Consider the following 22,651-nt stretch of genomic DNA (forward strand, 5'->3'; position numbering starts at 1 on the left):
AAGGGATGGTTTGCTTTTGACCTTTGCATTAGGGAAAGAAACACACTTTTAGCTCTTTCCATCTTGCTTTTGCAGAAGATGAGCTGAAGGACCTCTGGAGAAGAGCACCTTTCAGAGAGTCCACGAAGAAATTTTGGCTGCAAGTGGCCAACAGCTTTAGCCCCACAGGGTTTGTGAACAGGAACAAGGCTGGTCGTCTCCACGGGCCTGACATAACCAGAGAACGGAGAAACAAGTTGAATTTAGTTTTAATTCCCCCGCTTTATCCGCAGGCTCCTGCGCAAACGCAGAAACGCGGCGCGCAGCAAACTCCTGGCTCAGGAGAACTGACAGCGCGGGGGGAACCAAAGCTGCGCCCCGTATCTGCGGCCCCCCGAGGGCAGATGGCCAGAAGGCCCCGGGCCCGTCCCTGCGGAGGGGACGGAGCAACCCCGGGGCCGGCACCGGCCTCCCCCACCGAACCCCGTCTCGCTCGGAGCCCCCGCTCGCCGGAGGCAGATGCGCGGGCGGGCCCCGCTGGCTCGGCGGGCAGCAGCCGGGAGCCGCCGCGTTATCCTGGCGTGACCTCTCACGGTGGAAAAGGTGAGCGCTGAGGGGCGGCGGCGGCGCTGCCCGCCCGGCTGCGCTCCCCCGCCCCGCTCTCCGCCGGCGCTGCCCGCCCGCCGAACAGCAGGCGGCGCCGCGCCGCTCCGCTCCGAAAGCCCGGCACGCCCCACGTGACCGCGCGGTGACTTCCGCCTCCAGCCGCCGGGGCCAGGCCGGGCCGGGCCGGGCCGAGCCGAGCCGAGCCGACCCGACCCGAGCCGACCCGACCCTTGCCACGGTACTAATGGCCGCCGGAGACCGTTCTCTCCTGCCCCTGTCACGTGTCTTCCACGCGGAGTGGGGGGGGGGGAAGCCGGCGGGTTTGGCGGATCACGTGACACGCCACCCCGCGGTCAGTTTTGGCGGGCGGTACGGTGGCCGGGAGGGTTTCCTAGGCAACCGCGCCGCTAGCGAGGGAGGCGGCCGTGGCTGAGCGGGGCCCGACGCTGCCCAGGTACGCTCCCGGCGACTCCTCGGCAGGACGGCGGGCGGGCCGGCCTCAGGGCAGCGCTCGGCTCCAAGCTGCTTCCTCCCCCGCCTCCCGCCGCTCTCTGGAGCGTCCCCTCGGGCCGCGGAGCCGAGCGCTGCTCTCGGGCTCGGCCTGGTGGTGCCCCATTGGGGCTGCTCTTTTTCCTCTTCCCGCCCGGCTGCCCCTCTCCGAGCCCTCGCGCGGCCGGGGCCGTCGCACCCTTTCGCCAGCGCTCGCTGGGCCCGGGGCGGGAGAGGACGGAGCTGGAGGAGAGCCGCCGAGTCGCGGCTGGGGTTGGGAGGAGCACGGCCCGCCGGCCCCAGGGCTGCTGCTCGGCCTCAGCCGTGTGCCAGCCCTGCATGTGCTCTAGGGGAAGCCGGAGAAGGAGGAAGATCAGGTCACGGCTGGTCCTAGCCCTGGGATGATTAGAAGATTACATGAAGCGTGTTAGGCTGTATAAGCTTACCTTCATCCCTGTCGTTTAGCCATACCTTGCCAAAATTTTTGCTTTCTGTGTTATAGCATATATCGCAACAAGTGACATGTTTGTTTTATGTGCAAAGTAATTCTTGAGCTTCTCATTCTGAAGCTGTGGCTGTAAAGTATATTTGTGAAGGATAATGTTTGCCTGTAATCTTCTATTATGGAAATTGTCTGACACATTTGTTGTCCTTCTGAAAAATAAGAGTTTTATATTGTCAGTTTTTACAAAAGCTGTAATTATACGTTCGACAGAAGTACAGATAATGTCAGAAGAATCAGTTTCTTTTTCTAGCAAGGCTGAATTAGGCATTCTACACTTGCTTAAGTAGTTGGCACAGCTAGTAAACAGTTAAAGCATCTAGTGGTTAGCATCTAGTGTTCTTTGATGTAAAAGTATGAAAGGATAGTGGATTACGTGTGTCATGAGAGGTAACATTCTTAATCTTCTTACCATGTTTTCAGAGATATTGTCCAAGTGCTTACATAAAGATATCTTATTCAGTTCAAAGTCTGGGCAGTTTGCTATAACTTTTTTTTTTTTTAACTGCCAAAGCGTCGGGTGGTCTGTGGATGAATAAGGAGTGAAAGCAGGAAGCAGTTGTCTCAACTTGACTGTCAGAATCAATTTACTAGGTAGGTAACAGTCCTGTGTACTGAGAGGGCTCCATATTGGGAGAAGTTTTATTTAATAGCAAAAACATTTCTGCAAATGTTTAGCCCTCTGGTGTTTACATAGCACTTCTCAGCCTGGAAGATGCTAGGGTAGTTTAATACTGCTGTACATATGCAGTTTTGAAGGTGGCCATATGTGTTGAGCAGTATGATATATGAAAGCTTTGTAGAGTTTTAAGTGTGGGGCATATTTTATACCTGAGAAGTCAATAGACTTTTGGGAATGGGAGGGGGGCAGGTGCCATTGGCTTTCTGTGTCAAGGTAGATCAAACCAAATGTCGTCCTGTAATCTTAAAGACTTTCATACTTTTGTTATTTACTGAGTCCTAAGCACAGCAGAGATGATTAAACAAAACTTATTATGCCAGATGTCTCCGGTTTTGGAGAAGAAACATAGAAAGGAATTACAGGCCCTTAAAATGGATGGGAAATAGTATGGCAGTGGATTCGTGTTTGATCATTGACAAAATGCTTAATTGTGGGTAGCTAAGAGATGTCTTTTGAAGAAAAATGTAAAGATGGTGAAGAGAATAGTATTTTATTTGTCCCTCAAGATTTAAATGCTGAAACTGTTGTTTTGGAAATTAGTATTTTGATTATAAGGAATTGGGTAATTCAGGTATATTTGCATCAGTTGTCTTGTTCAGTAAATAATTTAGATTAGGAGTGGGAGGAATGAAATTTGGCATCTCTCAAGATTTTTTTTTTTGCTTATAGCTCTCTATGAAAGCATCAAATCCCTAGGCTACCTCTAATTTCAGAATACTTTTAATTAGCTTTATTTTTATTTTAAATCTTAGGTTTTACACTCAGTTGTTTGGAAGGTAACATCCAGTTGGAGATTATGGCTCTTCGATTTTCAAAAGAAGAATTAGATGAGCAGTTTGAAGAGTTTCTGAAAGAGGTATGTTTCAGAGCAAGGTCACATCCCTTTTCTCTGTCAAAATACAAATAGCTTCAAATTGATATATAACTGAAAATGAGATTAAAAAAAAAATTTCGTTTATGTGGGCGCAAGCTGCATTTTAAGAATTTCTTTATTTTTCTGTGCAATACCTAATTTCCCTGAATTCTATTTAAAAATTCTTGTATTAGTCCTAACAAAACAAAGTATGTTTTAGTGATTAGAAAATTTTAATTCGATCCCTTTTTTCCTGATGGTGTTTGATGATTTTGAGTACAGGCCAAATCGTGCAAGTCTGTGAGTTATGACTTAAGCTAGCAATTATTGGAAGTGGTCAAAATGCTCTAACTTGGTATGTTTTTTTCGTTGCCTATAGACCTGTAATTTCAGAATTTGCCTTCTGGTCTATCAGATACACAGTGTGGTAACCCTAAGATGTAAACACTGCAGACATAAGGCCTTTACTAGATGCTGTTGCCGTATGTAAGTGTAGCCAATGATGGCAGAGAATATTCTTGGGGTTTCTGTTATATGTAATGTGTGTTTAAAGACGTAGAGGCTGTGCTACAATTTAATTACTTGTGAAAAATGCACAGATCCTATAGAAGTTGTACTTCATACTGTGTAGTGAAGATCTGTAGTAACCACATGCTTCTTTTTCAAGAAGATTTTAGCTTTCCCAGGTATGTCTGTAACTGCCTTCACCGTGCAGCTTGTGGGTGTTTTTACAGATACAGAATAATTGTAACTTCACTGACCAATACTAAATTGAGAAAATAGAAAACCAAAATGCCATCTGAAAATTAAGATTCACAAAATAACTTAAAGGTAGATTTTGGCCTTTAATTTGATGGTGTAAATGAGTTAACATTCTTGAATTCACTGAAATTATTAATGTTAGTAAACATAGAAAAATAGGCTCTGCATTTTTGTCAACAGTTCTTTACTTACATTTTTTTATGAAGGCAGTTGCTCTGGGGAGGGGAGAGGAGATTTATTCTTTCATTTATTTTGTGCATCTGACAAAACTCTGCATATGATTGCTTCTGATATTTTGTTCCTCATTTGACATGCTCTTCTTGCTTCTCAGCTATTGCCCACATTAAGAATGCTGAAGTTAGAAAAAAAAAATCAAAATAGCTGTATTGAATTATTTTAAGTGGTATTTTTCATGTTCCAGAGAATGTAACTTTTAACAACTCATGTCTTAATTGGTTTTTATTGTTTCAAACTAAAACTGTTTGTAAAGTGTTTAAAAATTGCTTAAACACATATACTGCCAATCCAGCCATTAAAAATATGCATTATTTTATGTTTTGCCAGCTAGATACAGACCCAAATAACAATGACGTTATCTACTCTCTGTTACTTTACATGCATGCATCTTCTGTTATGTCCCTCACTTTGCTTTTATTTTTTATAAAAGGTGTGCAGCCTTTTTATTGTTAGAAAGATGAGAAGCTGGTGTACTCCATTGTTTGAAATCACTGTGTAGGTGATGTTTGTGTTGAAAGTGTAACAGCAGGGGCGACGAGTGGGAATAACAAAACCTGTTTCTTAGTAGTCTGAGGAAGACTTAATGTTGTTTAGACAAATCTTTCGGAGAAGAAATGAAGCAGGATGGTTTTTGCTTTTTAAATAACTCATAGTGAAGCTGCCTTTTTTTGGGGGGGAGGGTTGTATGTATGTTAGCAATTAAAACTATATACAAAGTTAAAAGAAAGACTGTAGATACAGTCAAAGGATGCAAGTCTAATATAAGGATTAAACTAAAGTGTTTTGGTATGTGCACTGAACTTTAAAACTATCAGTGAAGAGGACTTTCTAGGCTTTTTTCATTACCCAGAAGGAAACACAAATGTGTAACAACAATTACTGCATGTAGGATAGATCTTTTAATGATTTCTCTGCCTAGTTATACTTATTCCCAACTCCTTGCCAGAATGGCCTGTTGTCATTCCTAATTCTTCTCTTCCTCCTCCATTGTGTGCCTGTGATCCTCCCACTCCCTGCCACCAGTATCTTGGTTTAGCATACTTCCCCTGTTGTAACTTTAATTTACATATCATCTGTCGTACTGGTATAGCTCCTGAGTTTTCTGAGTGTTGGCTGTGAAGTTTCCTTGGGACAGGCAGTGTCAGGAGCTCTTTCTAATACATAGTACTTCAATTAATTGCTTTTTTTATGGCACTTCAAGCAAAGCAAAGTTAGGAAAAAGCCATTGTCTGCTTCTATTCTTCTAGGTTTACTTTTGTTCCACTTGATATTCATGGACAGCTGAGAAGGAAGACTTTCAAAAGGAAAGGCTGCACTATCTTAATTAGAAAATCTGTAGAATAGTACCTGGAAGAGTAACACTACACATTAAACCATGTTTGAAAAACATTTTTAATTTTTATTAAAAGATCAAATACATGAAAGTATTATTTTCTACTAAAACTATAATTTAGAGTAGATTTGTTTTATTGGAAAAGACTCGTTTCATTAAATAATTAGGACAACTGGTCATGAAAGTCTGAATGTTTTAGATCCAATCCTGTATGACCTATCTACTTTCTTAAGTTACTTCATGTGTATAGGAGGTGGTAAGCTGATTATGTGCCATGTAGTTGTCCCAGTTCTTAAAACTGACTCTTTTGGCTTTTATTTAAGTTGAGATTAAACAAGTGACACTTTTGTTTGTGTGTGTGTGTATGTCTGTGCTCTTGAAAGGCTGACAGACTGTTTTATAGAGGAGGCAAAGGAAGAAATCAGTGCCACTTACTGGCACTGAAAAGCCATTACTGGTCCAAAAGGTTGATTGATTTATTTATTTACTTTTTTTCAAAGAAAAAAAAAAAAACTGTCTGTAAGTTTCGCTGTTGAGAAAAATGCACTAGTATTTTTGTGTCAGCATTTCTTTCCCAGCTGCTGCAACTTTACTATCTGCAGTTGACAAGATGGCTGGACATAGAAAGTTTCCAGAACTTGAGAACAACCTGTGGGAGTTTCAGTTTCTTTAGTTACAATACCCTAAGGAGTATGAGCATCCTTGAAGTTCTGCTTGCAGGATAGAGGATACTGTTAGTCATAAAAGAAACAGCAAGCAAGCGATAACAGAGCTTGCATCAAGCACCTGTCAGTACTTCTAGCTAGCAGGAGGCGGTGTGACCTTTGGGGACAAGGGCACTAGTACTTGTGTTGTGACTAGTGTAAGGAAGTTGTTATTTATAGGACATTTATTAAGAATATAAAGCTGTTTTTTAATATGTCACTGAGCCAACTTAAAGAAATCACAGTGCATGCTGTTGTCTAGCAGTTTCATAATTTATTAAAATTGTGTTTTATTAAACTGCAAGGCTCAGGGCACTTAAATTTTCTTTCTGAGACTGTATGACAGGCATTTAGTTTTCTCAAGTGAAACTGTAAGCTCTGAAGATGCTATTGGTCAGAGATATTAATAAGAACATTTTCTTATAATTATTTTTTCCTTAAATGGTAGGTTTGGATAATAGGCATTTTATTTATGGATGTTCTTGTTAGGCCGATATAAATTGAAGAATTAGGTATATAGTAAAGGTAGGCTTTTATGGTAGTGTTTTTTGTGCAATAGGAATCAGGCAGTGGACTGCAGAAGCTTTTAATAAAACATCCTCTTGTGTTTTGCAAATTAAGTACCTACAATCCTGTTGCCTCTAGTATTCTGATTATACTATCACGTTTTCTTTTTTGTGACTATGACAAAAGGGAAGCTTTAGAAATTTTCCCGTGTGATGTGTATGTGAATTCTTTGTTTCTCATGCTTTATGGTTTTGCTAACTCTATTCACTGTGTTCTTTAAGACACTTTAGGACAATTGGCTTCAACAATTATGGCTAAAAAATGAGATAAAAATAAGAAGTATGCCACTCCCCTTAACCCCATGTTTACTGAGTTTAAGCACAAAGAATATGTAGCACATAAGGTTGCAGTACACGAGCTTAATGAGTATCTTTCCTTGTTCAGTGTCTGAACAGCTAATTGTGGCTCTGAGCCTTCTGTAAGCCATAAAGAGCTTTATTAAAGGAAAAGAGCAGAGATCAGTTTTTTTTAAAAAGCTGCATTGCTTCAAAAAAGATGCTGTTGTCTTAGGAAGTGTCTTTAGGTCTTTTCCTTCGTTGTTACTCTTCAGTAACTTAAATTCATAGGATGTTCATACTCTTTCTCCATTGATTTAAGCCATCAGTCAAAATTGGCATGGATGACTAATATATATGAAACCTTAAACACAGAGATGGGTAGGAATGGCTCTGGCATTTCTATTGATTTCCATGAACACAAAGTATAAAATTAATTTCTTCCCCCAGAGGAGGGCCACGAAGATGATCTGAGGGCTGGAGCACCTCTGCTATGAAGGCAGGCTGAGACAGTTGGGGCTGTTCAGTCTGGAGAAGAGAAGGCTCCGGGGTGATCTTATAGCAGCCTTCCAGTACCTAAAGGGGGCCTACAGGAAAGCTGGAGAGGGACTTTTTACAAGGGCATGTAGTGATAGGACAAGGGGCAATGGATTTAAACCGAAAGAAGGGAGATTTAGATTAGATATAAGGAAGAAATTTTTCACTCAGAGGGTGCTGAGGCACTGGAACAGGTTGCCCAGAGAAGTTGTGGATGCCCCATCCCTGGTAGTGTTCAAGGCCAGGTTGGATGAGGCTTTGGGCAACCTGGTGTAGTGGAGGATTTCTCTGCCCATGGCAGGGGGGTTGGAACTAAATGATCTTTAAGGTCCCTTCCAACCCTAACCATTCTATGATTCTATGAAATCTCATTTGCTGAGAGCTAGAATGTTGCTTGTGAAGGTTTATTTTTAGGATATTAGTAATGTTGTTCATGTACGAAGCAAGGGCAAAGCAAAACTGTTCCTGCTCTGCTTCATCATCTTCAGGGATGGTCAGGATTTTGGCTCTTAAATGTTGTAAGTGATTGATAAAGATCTGATTATGCTGTTCATTTGAACATATACTCTACTAAGCAGTTAACTTTTAACATGTCCAAATTCTGGCACCGGGCTCATTATAATACGCAGTATTGTGCCACACGAATATACAGCAGCGTATACAAAAAAGGTGGGCATCTGAACTCCGAAGTCCAGAATTGAGCAGCTGAAAGACAGTGAAGCAATGTGAAAATGTAAAAGCTGTCTTTAATCTCATAGGCAATTGACTCAGTCTCTTTCAGATGATTCACTTGGAAATTCAAAGAAAAAATCCAGCATTCTTGAGACACTGGGACAGCCCAGGAAAAAAGAAACAAAGAAAAAGGATTCACTGCCGTGGTGGATATCTGAGGAAGATTCGGATGATGTTGGTAAATAATGTAGTTTTGCAATTTTTCGGCCACAGGGGGTCAGGCTAGTTCTTTCTCATACTTCATATAGTCTTGGTTTCAAATTTGCTGCCACGCAAGTGCTTTAGAACATTACAATACACATTTGTAAAATATAAAACTCAAATGTAGTTGTACGTTTTTAAAAGGGATCATATTCAAGCTGTAAGCAAGGTTTCTGCTGGGTTTTTTTTGTAGCTTTCAAATTATTGAAACTTGTGAAGAGTAAATATGTTATAAATAGTAAGATAATTAGAAAATGTAACTGTGTCCTGAATTCTTCCCTGAGCACTATTTTGCCAGCCAGATTATTAATTTTATTTCAGCTACACCTCTGTCACCACTGTCTGCATAGAATTCTGCGCTGTGGGACATATGCAGTAAGCCATATCCCACCTAATACTTTAATACTGCCAAGCAGAGAGGCATTCAAGTTTTACTTAGAGGGTTTTCCAGGTTCTGTCTTGGCAAGAAGAGCATAGCTCTGTGGCATGAAGCAGAGCTCCTGGTTGTATCCTTCAGTGAGGAAAGGGCGGTATTTGTCACACTGGACACTCGCAAATGGTAGCAGTTGTGTTAGTATGTACTGTGATAGATGAGGAACTGCGTAGCGCAGAAGCAATCTGTACTATGATGAATTCCATTCTGCTGAATAAAGTCTAGTTGTAGGGCAATTCAGAGTCAAAAGAGAGTTTTTTGCAGAGGCCAGCTTGGCCGCCTTCAGTATAAACTGAGGTTTCCTCTGCAGATGTGACAGCAGATAACTTTTATTTGGCTATAACTGATAATGATGAATCCCATACATAAAAGGGGATTTGTACATGTGTGTATACACTGCAAACTATGCTGTGATTTTTAGTTCCTGTGGGTATCCTTGTAGTGTGTTAAAATGACAGGTCAGGTGACTGTAAGGAATTCAGTGTGGATAGGCTTCTAGAACTGCTCCTTTTTCCTATGTGTCTCTCTGTCTTTCATGCTTCCAAGTACTTTGTGAAATACTTTTTTGCAAGATCTAATGTTCTTCTGCAGGTGTATGTTATGTAGTACGTTGCTTAGATGTATTAATAATGGATGAAGGCACAGAAGTGTTGCAATATAAGGTTACTGCATAGGGTGACTGAGAAGATGGTGACTTGGATTTGTAACTTTTTGTAAGGTTATTGAATGTGTCCTAAATAGCAAAATAACTGTCCAGAGGAGGAAAAAAAAAAATGCTGTGATGATAAAATTATGGAAATAAGCTGAATTTAATTTCTGAAAAGTGTAATATTGGCATATTTGAAATTTTGTTGAGATCCTTGTGTGTTCTTCTAGGCTTGAACCTCCATGTTGGTTGCAGATAGGACTTTATTATAAACAGGCTGTCAGCTAATAGAATTACTAGTTTTAAACTGTTTTGTCATCATGATTCAAACTTATGTAAATGTAAAAATCCTACCTCCACCAACTGTGTGGCACTGCGTTACAAATACAAGCTCCATGTGTATGAGTTGATGTGTTTGGGTGGCCCTGTATAGAGCTGTCGTTATATTAACAAAGTCTGGTGAATTAGTTTGAGTAATGCACCAAGCTGACAAGTTGTTTCCAGTTCGAGGTTTCCATTTTGAGTTACTTCAGTATCTATATCATGCTTTCTTGAAAGTCAAAAAGAGAGACAACTGGAAGACTAAATATATGCTATACATTTCTTTGTTGTCTGATTGTTTTTTCTAAGGCGTCTTATTACAGACATAGGTAGAAATTTAAACTGATAGCCTGTTTTCATGTGGTTTTGTAGATTAATGGTAGATAGCATAGACTATTTCTGCGCATTTGGCTGAGAAGTATAAAGTATATTTTAAAATAACTCAGCTTGTTATTCTAGGCACGTTTGAACTCTTTGTTCTTCAGTTTTAAACTGAAATGTGCAAATTATGATTCAAGATACTGTCTTCCATATTTGACAGGTTAAAGACCTACCTCTGACTAATGTCCTTTCTACTTACTTTTGTCGTTTAAATGATAAAAAGAAATTGGATAATAAGAATTCCTGTCCTGTCTTGCTTGCCTGTCTGTTATTGCTCTTTGTCTTACTTTTCAAGATTGTCAAACAAGATTTGTTAAACTGAGAAAAGAGAAGAAACTGATGGAAAGCCATGCTGAAATAGTGGAATATAGTGAACAAAAGAGTCCCCATTCAGATTGCCAGTCTGGTATTTGATTAGATATGTTTTGTTATATTTATTCAATATCAGCCTTGTATTACTAGTGTGTTTCCTATGGAAAATCCTTTGCAAATTGCCCATTTGACTGGTGGTCTCACTGAAAGCAAGCTGCCACTTACTTCCTTTGTCATTTCCAGAAGAAACTAATAACTGTGTGAACGTTTGCTCAATTGTTGTTACATCACACATTACTACCTATAGTGATGTAGTAGGACAGACAGTATTGAGTGTAAGCCAGCGGGGAGAAGGGAATAACTTTGAAAATCTAAACAAAAATCAGTATGTTTAGTAAACAGAAAAGCTCTTACACTTTCTGTCTTTGTACTCAATAAATATTAATATTCACTGTTCTACTTGTTTAATTTCAAAGACTGCAGTCAGATAAGTATTCTACTTCTTTTCTATTGATGAAATTCTTTTGCCTCTGCTGACCAATAGGCTGCTCTGTGCATGCTGCCCCTGGTATGGAAACAGTACAGCTGGTGTAAGAAAGACAAAATAAATTGGTTAATCTGCAGGATTATTTTAGTTAATGTAACTTCAGATTCAACCTTTTAGGTGAAGTCACTTTTATGCTATCTGAAGAGAAACTCCAAAGAATGATCAAGAGTTATAAACGTTGATCCATGAAATACTTTTGTGTAAATGACAATAGCAATTAACTTGTATGTACTAGTTTAAACATGGCTTTGGTGTTAAATTGTTAAATCCCTGAAAGTGTTCAAGGCTAGGTTGGATGAGGCTTTGAGCAACCTGATCTAGTGGAAGGTGTGATGATCTCTGAGGTCCCTTCCAACCCTAACCATTCTATGATTCTGTGATAAGTTCAAGCAGATGAGTAATATTTTGGAGAGCCATGACAAAGAAATATTTGGCACTTGGTCTTTAGGTCACGTTGGTGATCTACTGTGTAGCTTATAGAACATTTCCCTATATTAGCTTTCTAGAGCATATGTGCTGCCCTGTTTTCATAAGCCTCGTGTGCATAGAATAGCTATAAAGCATCTCGGTCTGGGAGATAAACACTGAAACTGAATTTATTTCTCAAATTAGGCTTAATATTAGAAATATTAAGCAAGAGGAGAACTTTGGTAGTTATTTCAAATTACTGTTTTGAAACGCATCAGGTGTTTGCATTATTTACAACAGAAGGCATGCTGTCAACACTTTTAATGTCCCAGTAAGTGTGGGAGAATATAAATCTAGAGAAGTGATGCCACACTGGTGGACTTGGACATCAGCTGAGCGAATAAAGAACCCATGCATTGTATCAGAATGGATTTCATACCGTGTGTCATATGCCCATGAGCTTCATTTAGTCATCCTGGATGTCTGAGTTGTGTTAGCTTCTGGTCACATATCCTCATAGTCTTGTTTCTAGGTAGTGGAAGTTTTTGGCCTGATCCTCTAGGCTACTCTTGCTCTCTCTTGTGTCGAGGTAAATTTGAAACACCTGTAACTAAAGAGTTTTCTTTGCATTAGGCAATTTAGAAGTCCTCTTCACCCTGACAATTTGAACAAGGAGAACTCTAATACTATGCATCTGTCTAGCCTAAGGTATACAAAGTGTGTAGTGTGACTATCATCCGAGTATCATGAGAGAGCACCGTTTTCAGCATAAGTAATCTTATCTAAAACTTAATTCTACTCATGTGAATGCAAAGCGTTTGGTTGTATTTGCTGCTAAGCAAGTCCTCACGAGGGTTTGAGCAAACAACATGCCGTTCTTGTACCTGGCAGTGATAAAAGACAGTACTAATTTACGTACCTATGCTTTTCCACGTTTTTTTTTGAACCGATCTAGATGCTTTCTTTCAAAACCTGTAGTACAAAGCTTCTGTTATTGTTGAAGTAGTTTTATGAGTTTTCTTTGTTTTCAGTTAATGTATGGAGCTCATAGAACAGTGTATTTAAATGCAAGGTATACGTGGAGCAAGAAGGAATTTGTCTTTTTAAAAAATAAAAAAGAGAAAAAAGCTTTATTCTCAGAAGTTAGAAGTATTAATTTTAATGTTTAGTTATAGATAATTAAATCTACAGAAACTGAACTGCATTACTTTTCAAAAGTGTCAACGTGAATTCTCACATCTTATTTTTCTCTTTGTTCCCTGTCTATTATATATAAAAACTCGTAAATGTTTGTGTACACTTAAAAGTAGTTCCCCCTAAACCTTCTTCCAGTGCATCTCGCAGCAAGGCTTTGTCTAAATTCAAAATGCTGGAAAAATTTCATAAGGACAAGAAAGATTCGTACTTAAACAAAGAAGAAGGAAGCCTCACTTCTGACAGTCCAGACAATTCTGGGGGTAACAAATTTACTGTATTTATATGATATTAAACAGGTAAAACGGCTCAATTCTGACCGTCCTGGTCAATTAAGGAGAAGTTACTTTTTAAATAGATGTTTGTCATTATGTGTAGGTTTGGGTCCTTTGTATTTATGTTTTTAGAGTTATCTCTGTGAGTGTGATAGTTAGAAATATTTTTCTAAGTGAAACTCAGGTTCTTATTTTAATTAATTTCAAGTGACAGGACTTTGAAAAAGAATACTGTGTATCATTAGCCTTACAAAATACTGCATGTGAAGATATGGGTAGTGAAATCTTTGGAGTTCGAGAAAACTGCTGCTTCAAGAAGTTTTTATGAAAAGTAACAAATACCCTCCCCCAAAAATAAATAACTCTCGCAGGCCCCACAGAAATCAGTAAGACTGTTCAAACAGCCAAAAAAACACAGTGAGAAGAAACTTGAAATTCATCCAAGTTGATATTTTTTCCAAGTTTGACAGATTTCTCAGAATTCAGTGTGGGGCAAGTAAAAAAGACATTCTTGCCCTCATTCATAACAGTAGTATCGCCTGTAATCTGGAGTGTGTCTGGGAGTTGCGACTATCTGAATTGCAAAACTCAATGGCTGCAAAACAGTATTTGATTTTCAAATTATTATGGAAGGTGCTTTTTAAAGAAAGCTCTGGTCTGGCTTGAACTGGCGAAATACATAAAAAATATTAGACAGTTTACATAAATCCCATGAAGCCTTCAAGATCAATGTAAGTCTGTTCAGAAAGTTCATTTAATTTGACATGACTTAAATAAAACAACTCAGGAAAATGTTTTTCTCTAAAATTTGGTTCTGTTAAGCGCTCTAATTGTCTTTTTCCTGAAGTGTATTCCCATCTCCTTTCTTGTAAATCTTACATAGGAGGGTAGTGACAGTTTGTCTTTGATTCTGCTAACATATTCTCATTGAAAAAGATAGAATGTTGGAGGTCTGGTGAGATTATGGCTAAATTGCAAAAAATCTTGTGACCCAGCTGCAAACAGACTCCTGTTCGCTGTCTTGATAACTAGAATAGAGCACCATCTGGGTAAAGTACTTTAAATTACTGTATTTAGCTGCCAGAGAAATGGACTATTCATACTTCACTTCTGCTCAGCACATTGAGCTTTCCATTTTATACTTTTCAATGTAGTAGCAAAATGTATTTATTTTAGCTTTAACTTCGTATGTGTGTGGAGCTTGACCTGTAGTCAGTGTCTCTGACATTTATTTGTTGCGAGGCATGTCAGTCAAAGCTCTGTATTGAGGACAGAGACGAAGTTAGATGCAGGAATCTGGAAGTAATTTCCAAGATGTAGAATATTATGCACTTAGCCTCCCAATAAAACGTGCAAAGGGCCTTTGTCATTGAAATCAAGAAAAAAAACTATTCTGCTTCTTAACAAGGAGGCTCAGTAGGGAAGGAAAAAGTGTTCAGGCTCTTGCTTTCTCCACCCTGCCGCACCCTGGGTACTTTTCAGCCCTGAAGGGAGAGTATTCCCCATTGTCGTGATATAGGCAGGAATTTCTTAAGAGATTTGGTTGGACCTGTATGGAGGAGAGAGTAACAGCCCAGAGTTGAAGCACTTGATCAGCACGTGGAAGACTGGTTTAGTGTTCTTGATCTGAAGGGTTGTTGATGCACGCATCTCCTGCAGTCTCCTGCCAGCAGGAAATGAGCTGTTGTCAGTGTCTTCACTGCTCCTTGTATGTTCAGTACAAGGACACAGCTGCAGTCTAAACATCACTCGGCCAGACAGAACAAAAAATTCTGAGTTTATTTTACCAACCAGAGATTCCTGTTGGAAAAGACGGACGTGGTGTCTGTTCCCTTCTGTGAGAACCGTTGAATCGTTTCGTATGTCATTGGATAAAATGCATAAGCAGCTTTACTCCTAGCCTCTCTCCTAAGAGAACCTCTAAAGAATCTAAGTATAAATGTGTGTGTTTTAGGGGCAGGCAGAAGGGACTTGGTGCTGCTTTTTAACTAGTAATGCACTGCAATATTTGGCTTTTAGTTTTCCGTAAGGAAGTAGATATTGCAGCATTCTGTCTAAGAGCAGAATTCACACATAAAGTTGGCAAGGTGATGTTGAATCCTCACAACAATGACATTACAGTAAGGAGAACAACTGCATGTTGTAGTTGTATAAATATACAGAGTGGAACAACTGGGTGTTCATCAGTGACCTTTAAGTAACTTTGGTTACTATTTTTTTCCTTAAAGCATTTTATTGGCAACAGATGAAATGTAGCTGCTAAGCCAATGGCTACAGTTTTCGAAAATCTGTTGTGCTTCCTCTGGGGTAGTAGATTAAACAAAATGTTAATTTCTGTATAGAGTTTGTGTTTGTGATTTTCTTCCATGAGTAACATTAGCAATAAGTCAATTTTTACAGTTGTTATATTTCCCCCATGCTGAACTTTAGGTTTGTGTGCAAATATGAAGGATGGCAAAAAAAATATATAATAGCTTAATTAACTCTAATTAAACAAGATGTACATATCTCATGATAGAAATGGAAATTAGGTGAATGTGATTTGTGACACTGTGTATCTTTACAGTTGCAACATGAGATTAAAATTAGTGGTTTTAGAAGATGACTAGAAAACTGAAGTGTTAAACGAATAGCGTTTAGATGCTAGTCAAGAATATTGCGACTTTTTTCCTAGGAATGCTTGGAGCCAATGGAAGCTTTGTCAAGATACAGAACACTTCACAGCCTACAGGAGAAAGTTGTGAGAATATGCATGTGGAAAAGGTGCAGCGTCAGAAAAGTAATGGGGTTGCTGTCTCCTTAAGTAGGGACAGCCTGGAGTCAAATGGTGAGAACTGAGAGCATGGGCATTTCATGTAGTTAGCTAGTGCTAAATAAATTACTATTACAAGCAGTTTACCTTAATTCATTGCGAGTTGGGATTCTTCACTTCTGTCAGCTGCGTCTCGTGGACTGAAGGCTCCTAGTACTAGTTTGTGATGATTTGATACTGTTAACATTTTATGAGTCTGTCTATAGTTGTTGTTAACTATTATGACTATTCTATGCAGACATACAGCACAGACACAGTTAGTTTACTCTTTGTTTTGAAATTTAGATTCAGTTTTAGCTTCTGGGCCAAATCAAAGTATCGTGGGAGTTGGACTGGATACCTTGGAAGAACAAGAAGAAAAAGAGGTCTTCTTTGCCAAACTTGAACGAGAAGCTTCCTCTACTATCGATTATTCAAGATTAAATAAAGAGCTGGATTCCAATGATTCTGTCATACTAGCACCATTTGTACGGTAATTTAGAGGGAAGAAACGTTGTGGACTGTATTAGTGGGCACATGACTTGAGTATAGCCACTGAGATTTTGTGGGACAACATTCTATGTGATTTCAATCAGTTTTTTATTTGTTGTGGTTTGGCTTTTTTGAAGACAAGGACAGAAATGAGCTTAATAAATAAAAGAAAGGAGTGAGGTGAGAGCATGACTTGGTAATGAGTGGTCATAGCTACTCAGTCTTGTGCTTAACTCAATAGTAAAAAGTGGATTTAACATTCTTAATTGTAAGGTGTAACTAAAAAGAGTTAACAACTGATAATACCAAGGAAGTAGATCAAGAAAGATTCTGTGTCCCCTTAGACATGATGTTACAAATGAATCTAGAGGAAAGATGCACAATCTTCATAGACTAGGGCAATCCAATTATAGTCAGTTATGTAAAAATAAGTTCGAACACGTATGACAGAAATGGATGAAGGGACAATTTAGGCTGCTGTTGCTAAAAATGCTGAGTGCAAAGGAAACTTCCAACATGAAAACAGTTGGACGGTCAGAATTCTGGAGACTTTTAGTTAAGGACAAAACTTTAACTTTACGGGAAAAGGGTAAAGAAAGGACAGGTGTGTGTGTGTATATATATATTGTTGTTGTTGTTAATGCAGAATGAGAAGGTTAAAACAGGAAGCAAACCTCTTTGAGAAGCTAATGTAGATGTTGGAGGGAATGCAGAAGGGGAGTGGTTTTAAGAGTTAGATTGAGAATTTTAACTATGGACAGTTGTAAAAACTTAAATATTTATTTTAATAATTGCTAACATTTATCTGCCTTTCTTACCTATGATTCGATATGATGGCCAGGTTTTTAATTTTATTGCTAATTGTAAGAAGTATCAAAGTTTGGAGCTAGAAAAAAAAGTATATTTATTTGCTGTCTAAGAAGAGAGTGAAATTTAAATTTTGTTTGTCAGAAATGAAAAAACTGAAAAAGGAGAAGAGGAATCTGCACATGAAGAGAAATCTGGTAATGCCATCTTTCTCATTTGTTGATTTGAAAATTCTTACCTTTTTTTGTTGTTTTTTTAATTGCTGTGTGTACACTAAGAATTGTGAGAACCTTATTAAACAGAATAACAGAAATGAAAGCTGTGGATTAGTGCTTCAGTTCAAATGCAAACACTACAGCAAGGTGTCAGAGGATAGCATGGGATTTTCATGTTTGTAGTAGGATGTAATTTAAATGTCTGGAAAAAGGAAATTATATTACAACCCTGTAGCTTCTTCTATACTCCGTGTTGCCTTTGGAGCCGGTCAGAAAACTTCACTCTAGGTTTCAGATTCACAAGACAGTCCAGCATTCTCACTTAACTTTTTTGTTCTGAGCACTATGTAAACCAAATGACTTTTGTTCCTGTATCACCCTGACCATTGTGGGTGGAGTTTTTGTTTATCTGAAAGCTAATGTAATTTGTGTTAATGATTTTTATTTATCTGTAGTTCTCACATCAGTCTTTTAGGCGGCCTTTGCGTTATGACTGTGCAGCTGTTATTCAGACAGGGAGTTTTAGAGGTTTGCTTTTGGCTTTGTGCTTTTTCCTTTTGTTTTTGTTGGGTTTTTTTAAGTGGATTTTTAGTCTATTATGTCCTAAAATACAAACAGAAATGAAAAAAAACCAACCAAACCCAACTATCAATTTAAAAACGACCCTGATGTTGAAATATGTCTTAATGTTTGTGTTAATTCAATGTCTTAACTGTCATCTGTATTGTTGTACCATCTTTTCATTCCTGAGTTTAATCTCTGTAATCTGCGGTATTAATCTTACCTGATTTTTTTTTTCCCAAACTGCCATGCTACACTCCTTCTGTCTTGCTTATTTGTCTTTCATTTGTCATCTCTCTCTAGTTCGCTCTTCATTGCAAGTACATGATAAAGAGTGTATTCATAGAATCATTCCCATAATTTAATCAACAGATTATATTTTCATATTTATATGTTTAGCTGAGATTTTGAGAGATCCTGTTGTCAGGCTTGAATTTCCTAAACATAAAGAGGGTGTATTTGTAAACTTTAACCACAGGAAATCTCCTTGAAAGCTTGATTACTCTGTAGGCTGTTAGTACTACTGATAATTGTACCAGAAACGCTACCATTTTGTAGCCTTTTTCCTAACAAAATGATTGAAATTACCTGATTGTTATGGTCAGTTTTATGAAATTGACACTTCTGATTTTTAGGAAGACAGTTTCTGGAATGACCAATCTGTGTGCTGTGCATGGTTTGGTTCTGTCTTTGTCAAACTGCTATTTCATTAAATAGCAAATGAAATAGTGGATAATACATGTGCAGGAACAGTAGAAGCACTGTATATTTCTTAAGTCAGTATGAGAAAGCTATTTTCAGCTGATCGGATTTCTCATGGTCCAAAACCAAAGGGAATGCTCAAATAGTGACGTTTCATAGAGTAATTTTTACATATGAGTTAGACTGCGCGTCCGTTGTATTGGTGACAAAACACCGAAAGACCATATTATAAACCAGTGTTTTGCAATGCTTCTAGATTTAGCCATTACAGATAATGCAGACAGGGAAGCCTGTAACCATAGGAGCTGAGTGGGGGAGATATGGAAACAGGGAATCGGAACTTGTGGAAGGATCTAGGTAACTGAAGGAAAAGCATTTGGCTTGCTTGTAAAATTCATTCTCTGAAACACTTGTGTTTTTAAACAATGCTTATTCTCGAGAGTGGCTGTTGGGCCACCGAAGCAGGTCAGAGGAAGCAGAATTACAGATTCCGAGCCTAAAACCTGCTGGAGTTGTCAAGGTGGATGTACTGAGTACTCTGTCTACTGGGGGGAATTGCGTCATTTCACCCCTAAGGGAGAGAAAGTGAGTGAATAAAAGGGGTCAACTCAAGTACACCTTGAGGAGACAGAGGTAAAGTACATCTGATCATAAGACAAACTTCATTTGAATTTAGAGGTATTATGTGTGACTTTCACTGTAGTTTTAGTACCACACTCAGTCTTGAAACCTTAATGTTGTCTTTGTGAAAGAAGTAATAATGGCAGTAGCTGTTCTTAGATGAGAGATTGGGGAAAAGGAAGTAGCTTTCCCTTGCTGCTTTATCTTGATTGAATATTCATTCTGTTTGATGTTTATTTTACTCTTCAGGCAGCTACAGTGAAGATTTTGAAGAAGAAACAGATGCTAATCCTACCTTTAAAACTGAGGGAAGTCAGGTGAATCAAAACATTATGTCAGGAGTTGATTTAAGTCCTCCTGAACAGGTATAACTTACCAAATGTTCGTATTACTTGCATGAATTGTAAAAGCTCTGCAATGTATAACTGTAAATATAGTGCATATTATATAAGGGTTTACTATCTGAAAGAAAAGAATATAGTGATCTTGGGACTATATTGTTCTATTAAGGAAATACACTTTCCTGTGATAAATCACTGAAAGGATTAAGTTCTTCACAGGGTTTCCTGCTTACTCCTCCTTTGCATTAAGAACTGAGGATGGGAATGCACAAATAATGAGCTCAGGTTGGAGCGTCAGCCTCAGAATGGGTAGTGATTAATCTCTCTCAGAGCTATTAAGGTGGTGTCTGCACCAGCAAGTGACACAGACTGGAGAAAGTAGTTTTGGACAGAGAAGCAGTTTGGACAGAGGACCCAAACTCTACACTGTATGAACTTTGAGGATATTACTGTCGACTAAGTTAGTCAGGTCTTTTGATGTGGAGCACATCAGGTACATTCCTGGAGCACGTGTTCTGATTTGTTTATTTGTGAAAGGAGTCTATAGAGTAACACGTGTTCATCTATAATAGGTAAATGGGACTTTAAAATTATTTTTAAGTAAGTTTATTAGAGTAGTATTTCTAGTAAATGTTTGAAAAGAACAAATAGAATGTAAGTGTAATATTCTTACTGCTAAGTTATTTTCTTTTCTTAAATTATAATATAAGAGAACCAGGAAGGTGCAAAAATATTATTCCATTTATGCAGAGTAGCAGTTAGTTCCCGGTCACTTATGAGAGAGTTTATGGAGTACAGAATGTTAAGAACCTTTTGGCATCCTAAGGAGAGTTTGAGAGATGTGCATATTCTTGGAGCAGGAAGAACTGCTTAGTTCTAAGAGGTTTTCTACTAACTTTTTAAGTTTGTCCAGATTTTTTTTTTCCCTCTAAAATTCAAAAAGTAATATTTTTTTCTTTATTTTTATTAGGAAGAAGCAAACACTGGCATGCTGGCTAAAGGTAAAACATGTACTTTGATCAGTAGGAGAATACTAAATGTAACTTTTAAAAACTTTCTTACCTGATTTTTACTATTTTGATATTTTTCACCTGATTTTATTGTGTTCTACTGAAAGTCTGTTGGACTCAAATGGTTAAAAATTAATCTACATGTTATCACTTCGAAGCGATCATCAATGTAATTTTTTATTTCACTATGTCTACTCAGTACTCAGATTTTGATGCTTTCAATCAGAGTTAATTACTTTACCATTAGTAGCATTAGAATAATCTGTATAGCATTTTTTGCATGTTTAGTACATCAAGATAAGCTTTGGTGTACTTCTAATTCCAGTGTAGACAGAGTATAAATAAGAGAAATGTGTTTTCTTTAGCATTTGTCTTCTTGGTTTTAGTTGTATTACTTGATTCACAAGATTCAACTACAGAACTTCAAAAAGCCGTTGAAACATCAGATGTAGCTCTAAGAGAACATTATCTACCTGAAGAAGTCAGTGGTATTGAAATGAATGAAGCAGGTAAGGGTTGCTTAAAAAAAAAAACCCACAACACAAAAACCACAAAAAAACAACCCAAAACCAACAAACAACAAAACTCAACCCACAAATCTTACTTTAGTAGAATAGGTGGCTTTGATGTCTTCATTTATTCTTAGGTTATCAGTGAACAAGAAGCCCTTGGCTTTTAGTAACAAATCTTGAAAGGAGAAGGAAATATTTCAGGAAAAAAGTTATATTTCTGAATATGTAATATATATTATATATATATTATAAATATATAATGTATTTATTTACACTTGGTTATTGTGAAGTTGCTTTGGATGTTGCAGTTTGATTTTTAAATATCGTCTCCTTTGGTTATTAATCATAACTAAAATTCTTCTTTGATAACATTGAGCACAATTATAAAATACATTCTCTTACCAAACTTTATACAATGGTGTATGCCACATATCCAGAGTATGGCTCTAATGGCAACTGTTAAAATAGTCGTATCATGCATGCTGTTAGTTTTAGTACTGATGAAATATTGAGGCAGGTGGAGAGGCATACAAACTGTAGATGAAGCTATTTAGTATGTACAAATTAACTTGGCAACTGTTTATTTTTATAGTAAAGATGATATTTTAAAATATATTTTTTCATAACTAAAATCACTATTCTCACCACATAATGGACTAAGCTAGTAACTGAAACGCAGGCTCCAGTGGGATGTTTCCCAAGACAGAAAATCCTGTAGTGTCCCTTATGAGCCTGCATTTTTTTCACAGGCATTTCCTATGGACAAGTCACTAGTGACATTGAAGCATTACACCAAGCATACCATCACATTGATCAGTCTTTGGGAGACACTGATGAGCAAAAACTGCAGGATTCTGCAATGGCAGTCTCAGAATGCTTAGTACAAGGCGTTTCCCAAAATAACGATGTCGATTCAAAAAACTTGTCAACTATGGAATCAGGTAAATACCTCAAAGGCAGGCACGTCTCGTACAAACATGTAAAATGAGTGAACTGGTTATATCTTTAATACTCCATTTATGAAACATTTTAAAATGTTGTCCTTTTTACAAATATTTTTTCTAAGTTCTGGGGTTTTTGTTGTTGTTTTGTTTTTGCACTAATTAGATTTACCTACTGTGGAAGAATTGATGAAACCGATTAAAGGATATTCACATAATATTGGAGGTTTTGATGTGGAGCCTGAAAGGTATTTATTTTAGAATGCATTTTAAGAATTGTAATAACTTAAGTCCATTAACTATTTGTGAAAAAAAGCTTGCTAAATAACTCATCTGTCTTTTTCCCTGATTAAATACTGAAATTTCATTATGTCTTGCACTGGCATAATGGCATTTTCAGTGAATTGTAGAATGAATGTACAGGGCTAATTGGTTTAGACCCAGGATTCCCCAACTTTGTTGGAGTGATAGCAGAAATGTTTGTCAAATCATTTGGAGGAGGCTTCCTCACTCTCACAGCTACCACAGCTAGTATCTCTGCTTTCCCAGTCGTCTTCTCTTTCCTCTCCTCCAGATGTAGATTTCAGCCCACATTCCTATCCTAGCTCTCCAATGTCCATAATCTAAGACCAAATCTTATTTGACTTACTCTCATGATTCTTACTAACCTGTGTTCCATTCT

General features: G+C 38.2%; 1 protein-coding gene across 1 annotated transcript in view; it reads left to right on the forward strand.

Moving 5' to 3' along the window:
* Positions 1–2,102: 2,102 nt before the first annotated feature.
* Positions 2,103–22,651, forward strand: part of CEP162 (centrosomal protein 162) — a 45,380-nt gene continuing 24,831 nt past the window's right edge. Inside the window, exons 1-13 of the mRNA XM_086631329.1 lie at positions 2,103–2,170; positions 3,011–3,114; positions 8,298–8,436; positions 10,536–10,646; positions 12,815–12,964; positions 15,651–15,803; positions 16,074–16,260; positions 17,211–17,263; positions 19,415–19,530; positions 20,477–20,507; positions 20,903–21,025; positions 21,778–21,969; positions 22,136–22,217. Of these exons, the coding sequence (XP_086487455.1) occupies positions 3,055–3,114; positions 8,298–8,436; positions 10,536–10,646; positions 12,815–12,964; positions 15,651–15,803; positions 16,074–16,260; positions 17,211–17,263; positions 19,415–19,530; positions 20,477–20,507; positions 20,903–21,025; positions 21,778–21,969; positions 22,136–22,217 (1,397 nt within the window). The 5' untranslated portion in view covers positions 2,103–2,170; positions 3,011–3,054. The remainder of the gene's footprint in view (positions 2,171–3,010; positions 3,115–8,297; positions 8,437–10,535; positions 10,647–12,814; positions 12,965–15,650; positions 15,804–16,073; positions 16,261–17,210; positions 17,264–19,414; positions 19,531–20,476; positions 20,508–20,902; positions 21,026–21,777; positions 21,970–22,135; positions 22,218–22,651) is intronic.

Source organism: Tauraco erythrolophus, chromosome 2, assembly GCF_009769465.1.
Source record: "Tauraco erythrolophus isolate bTauEry1 chromosome 2, bTauEry1.pri, whole genome shotgun sequence".
Classification (NCBI taxonomy): Eukaryota; Metazoa; Chordata; class Aves; order Musophagiformes; family Musophagidae; genus Tauraco; species Tauraco erythrolophus.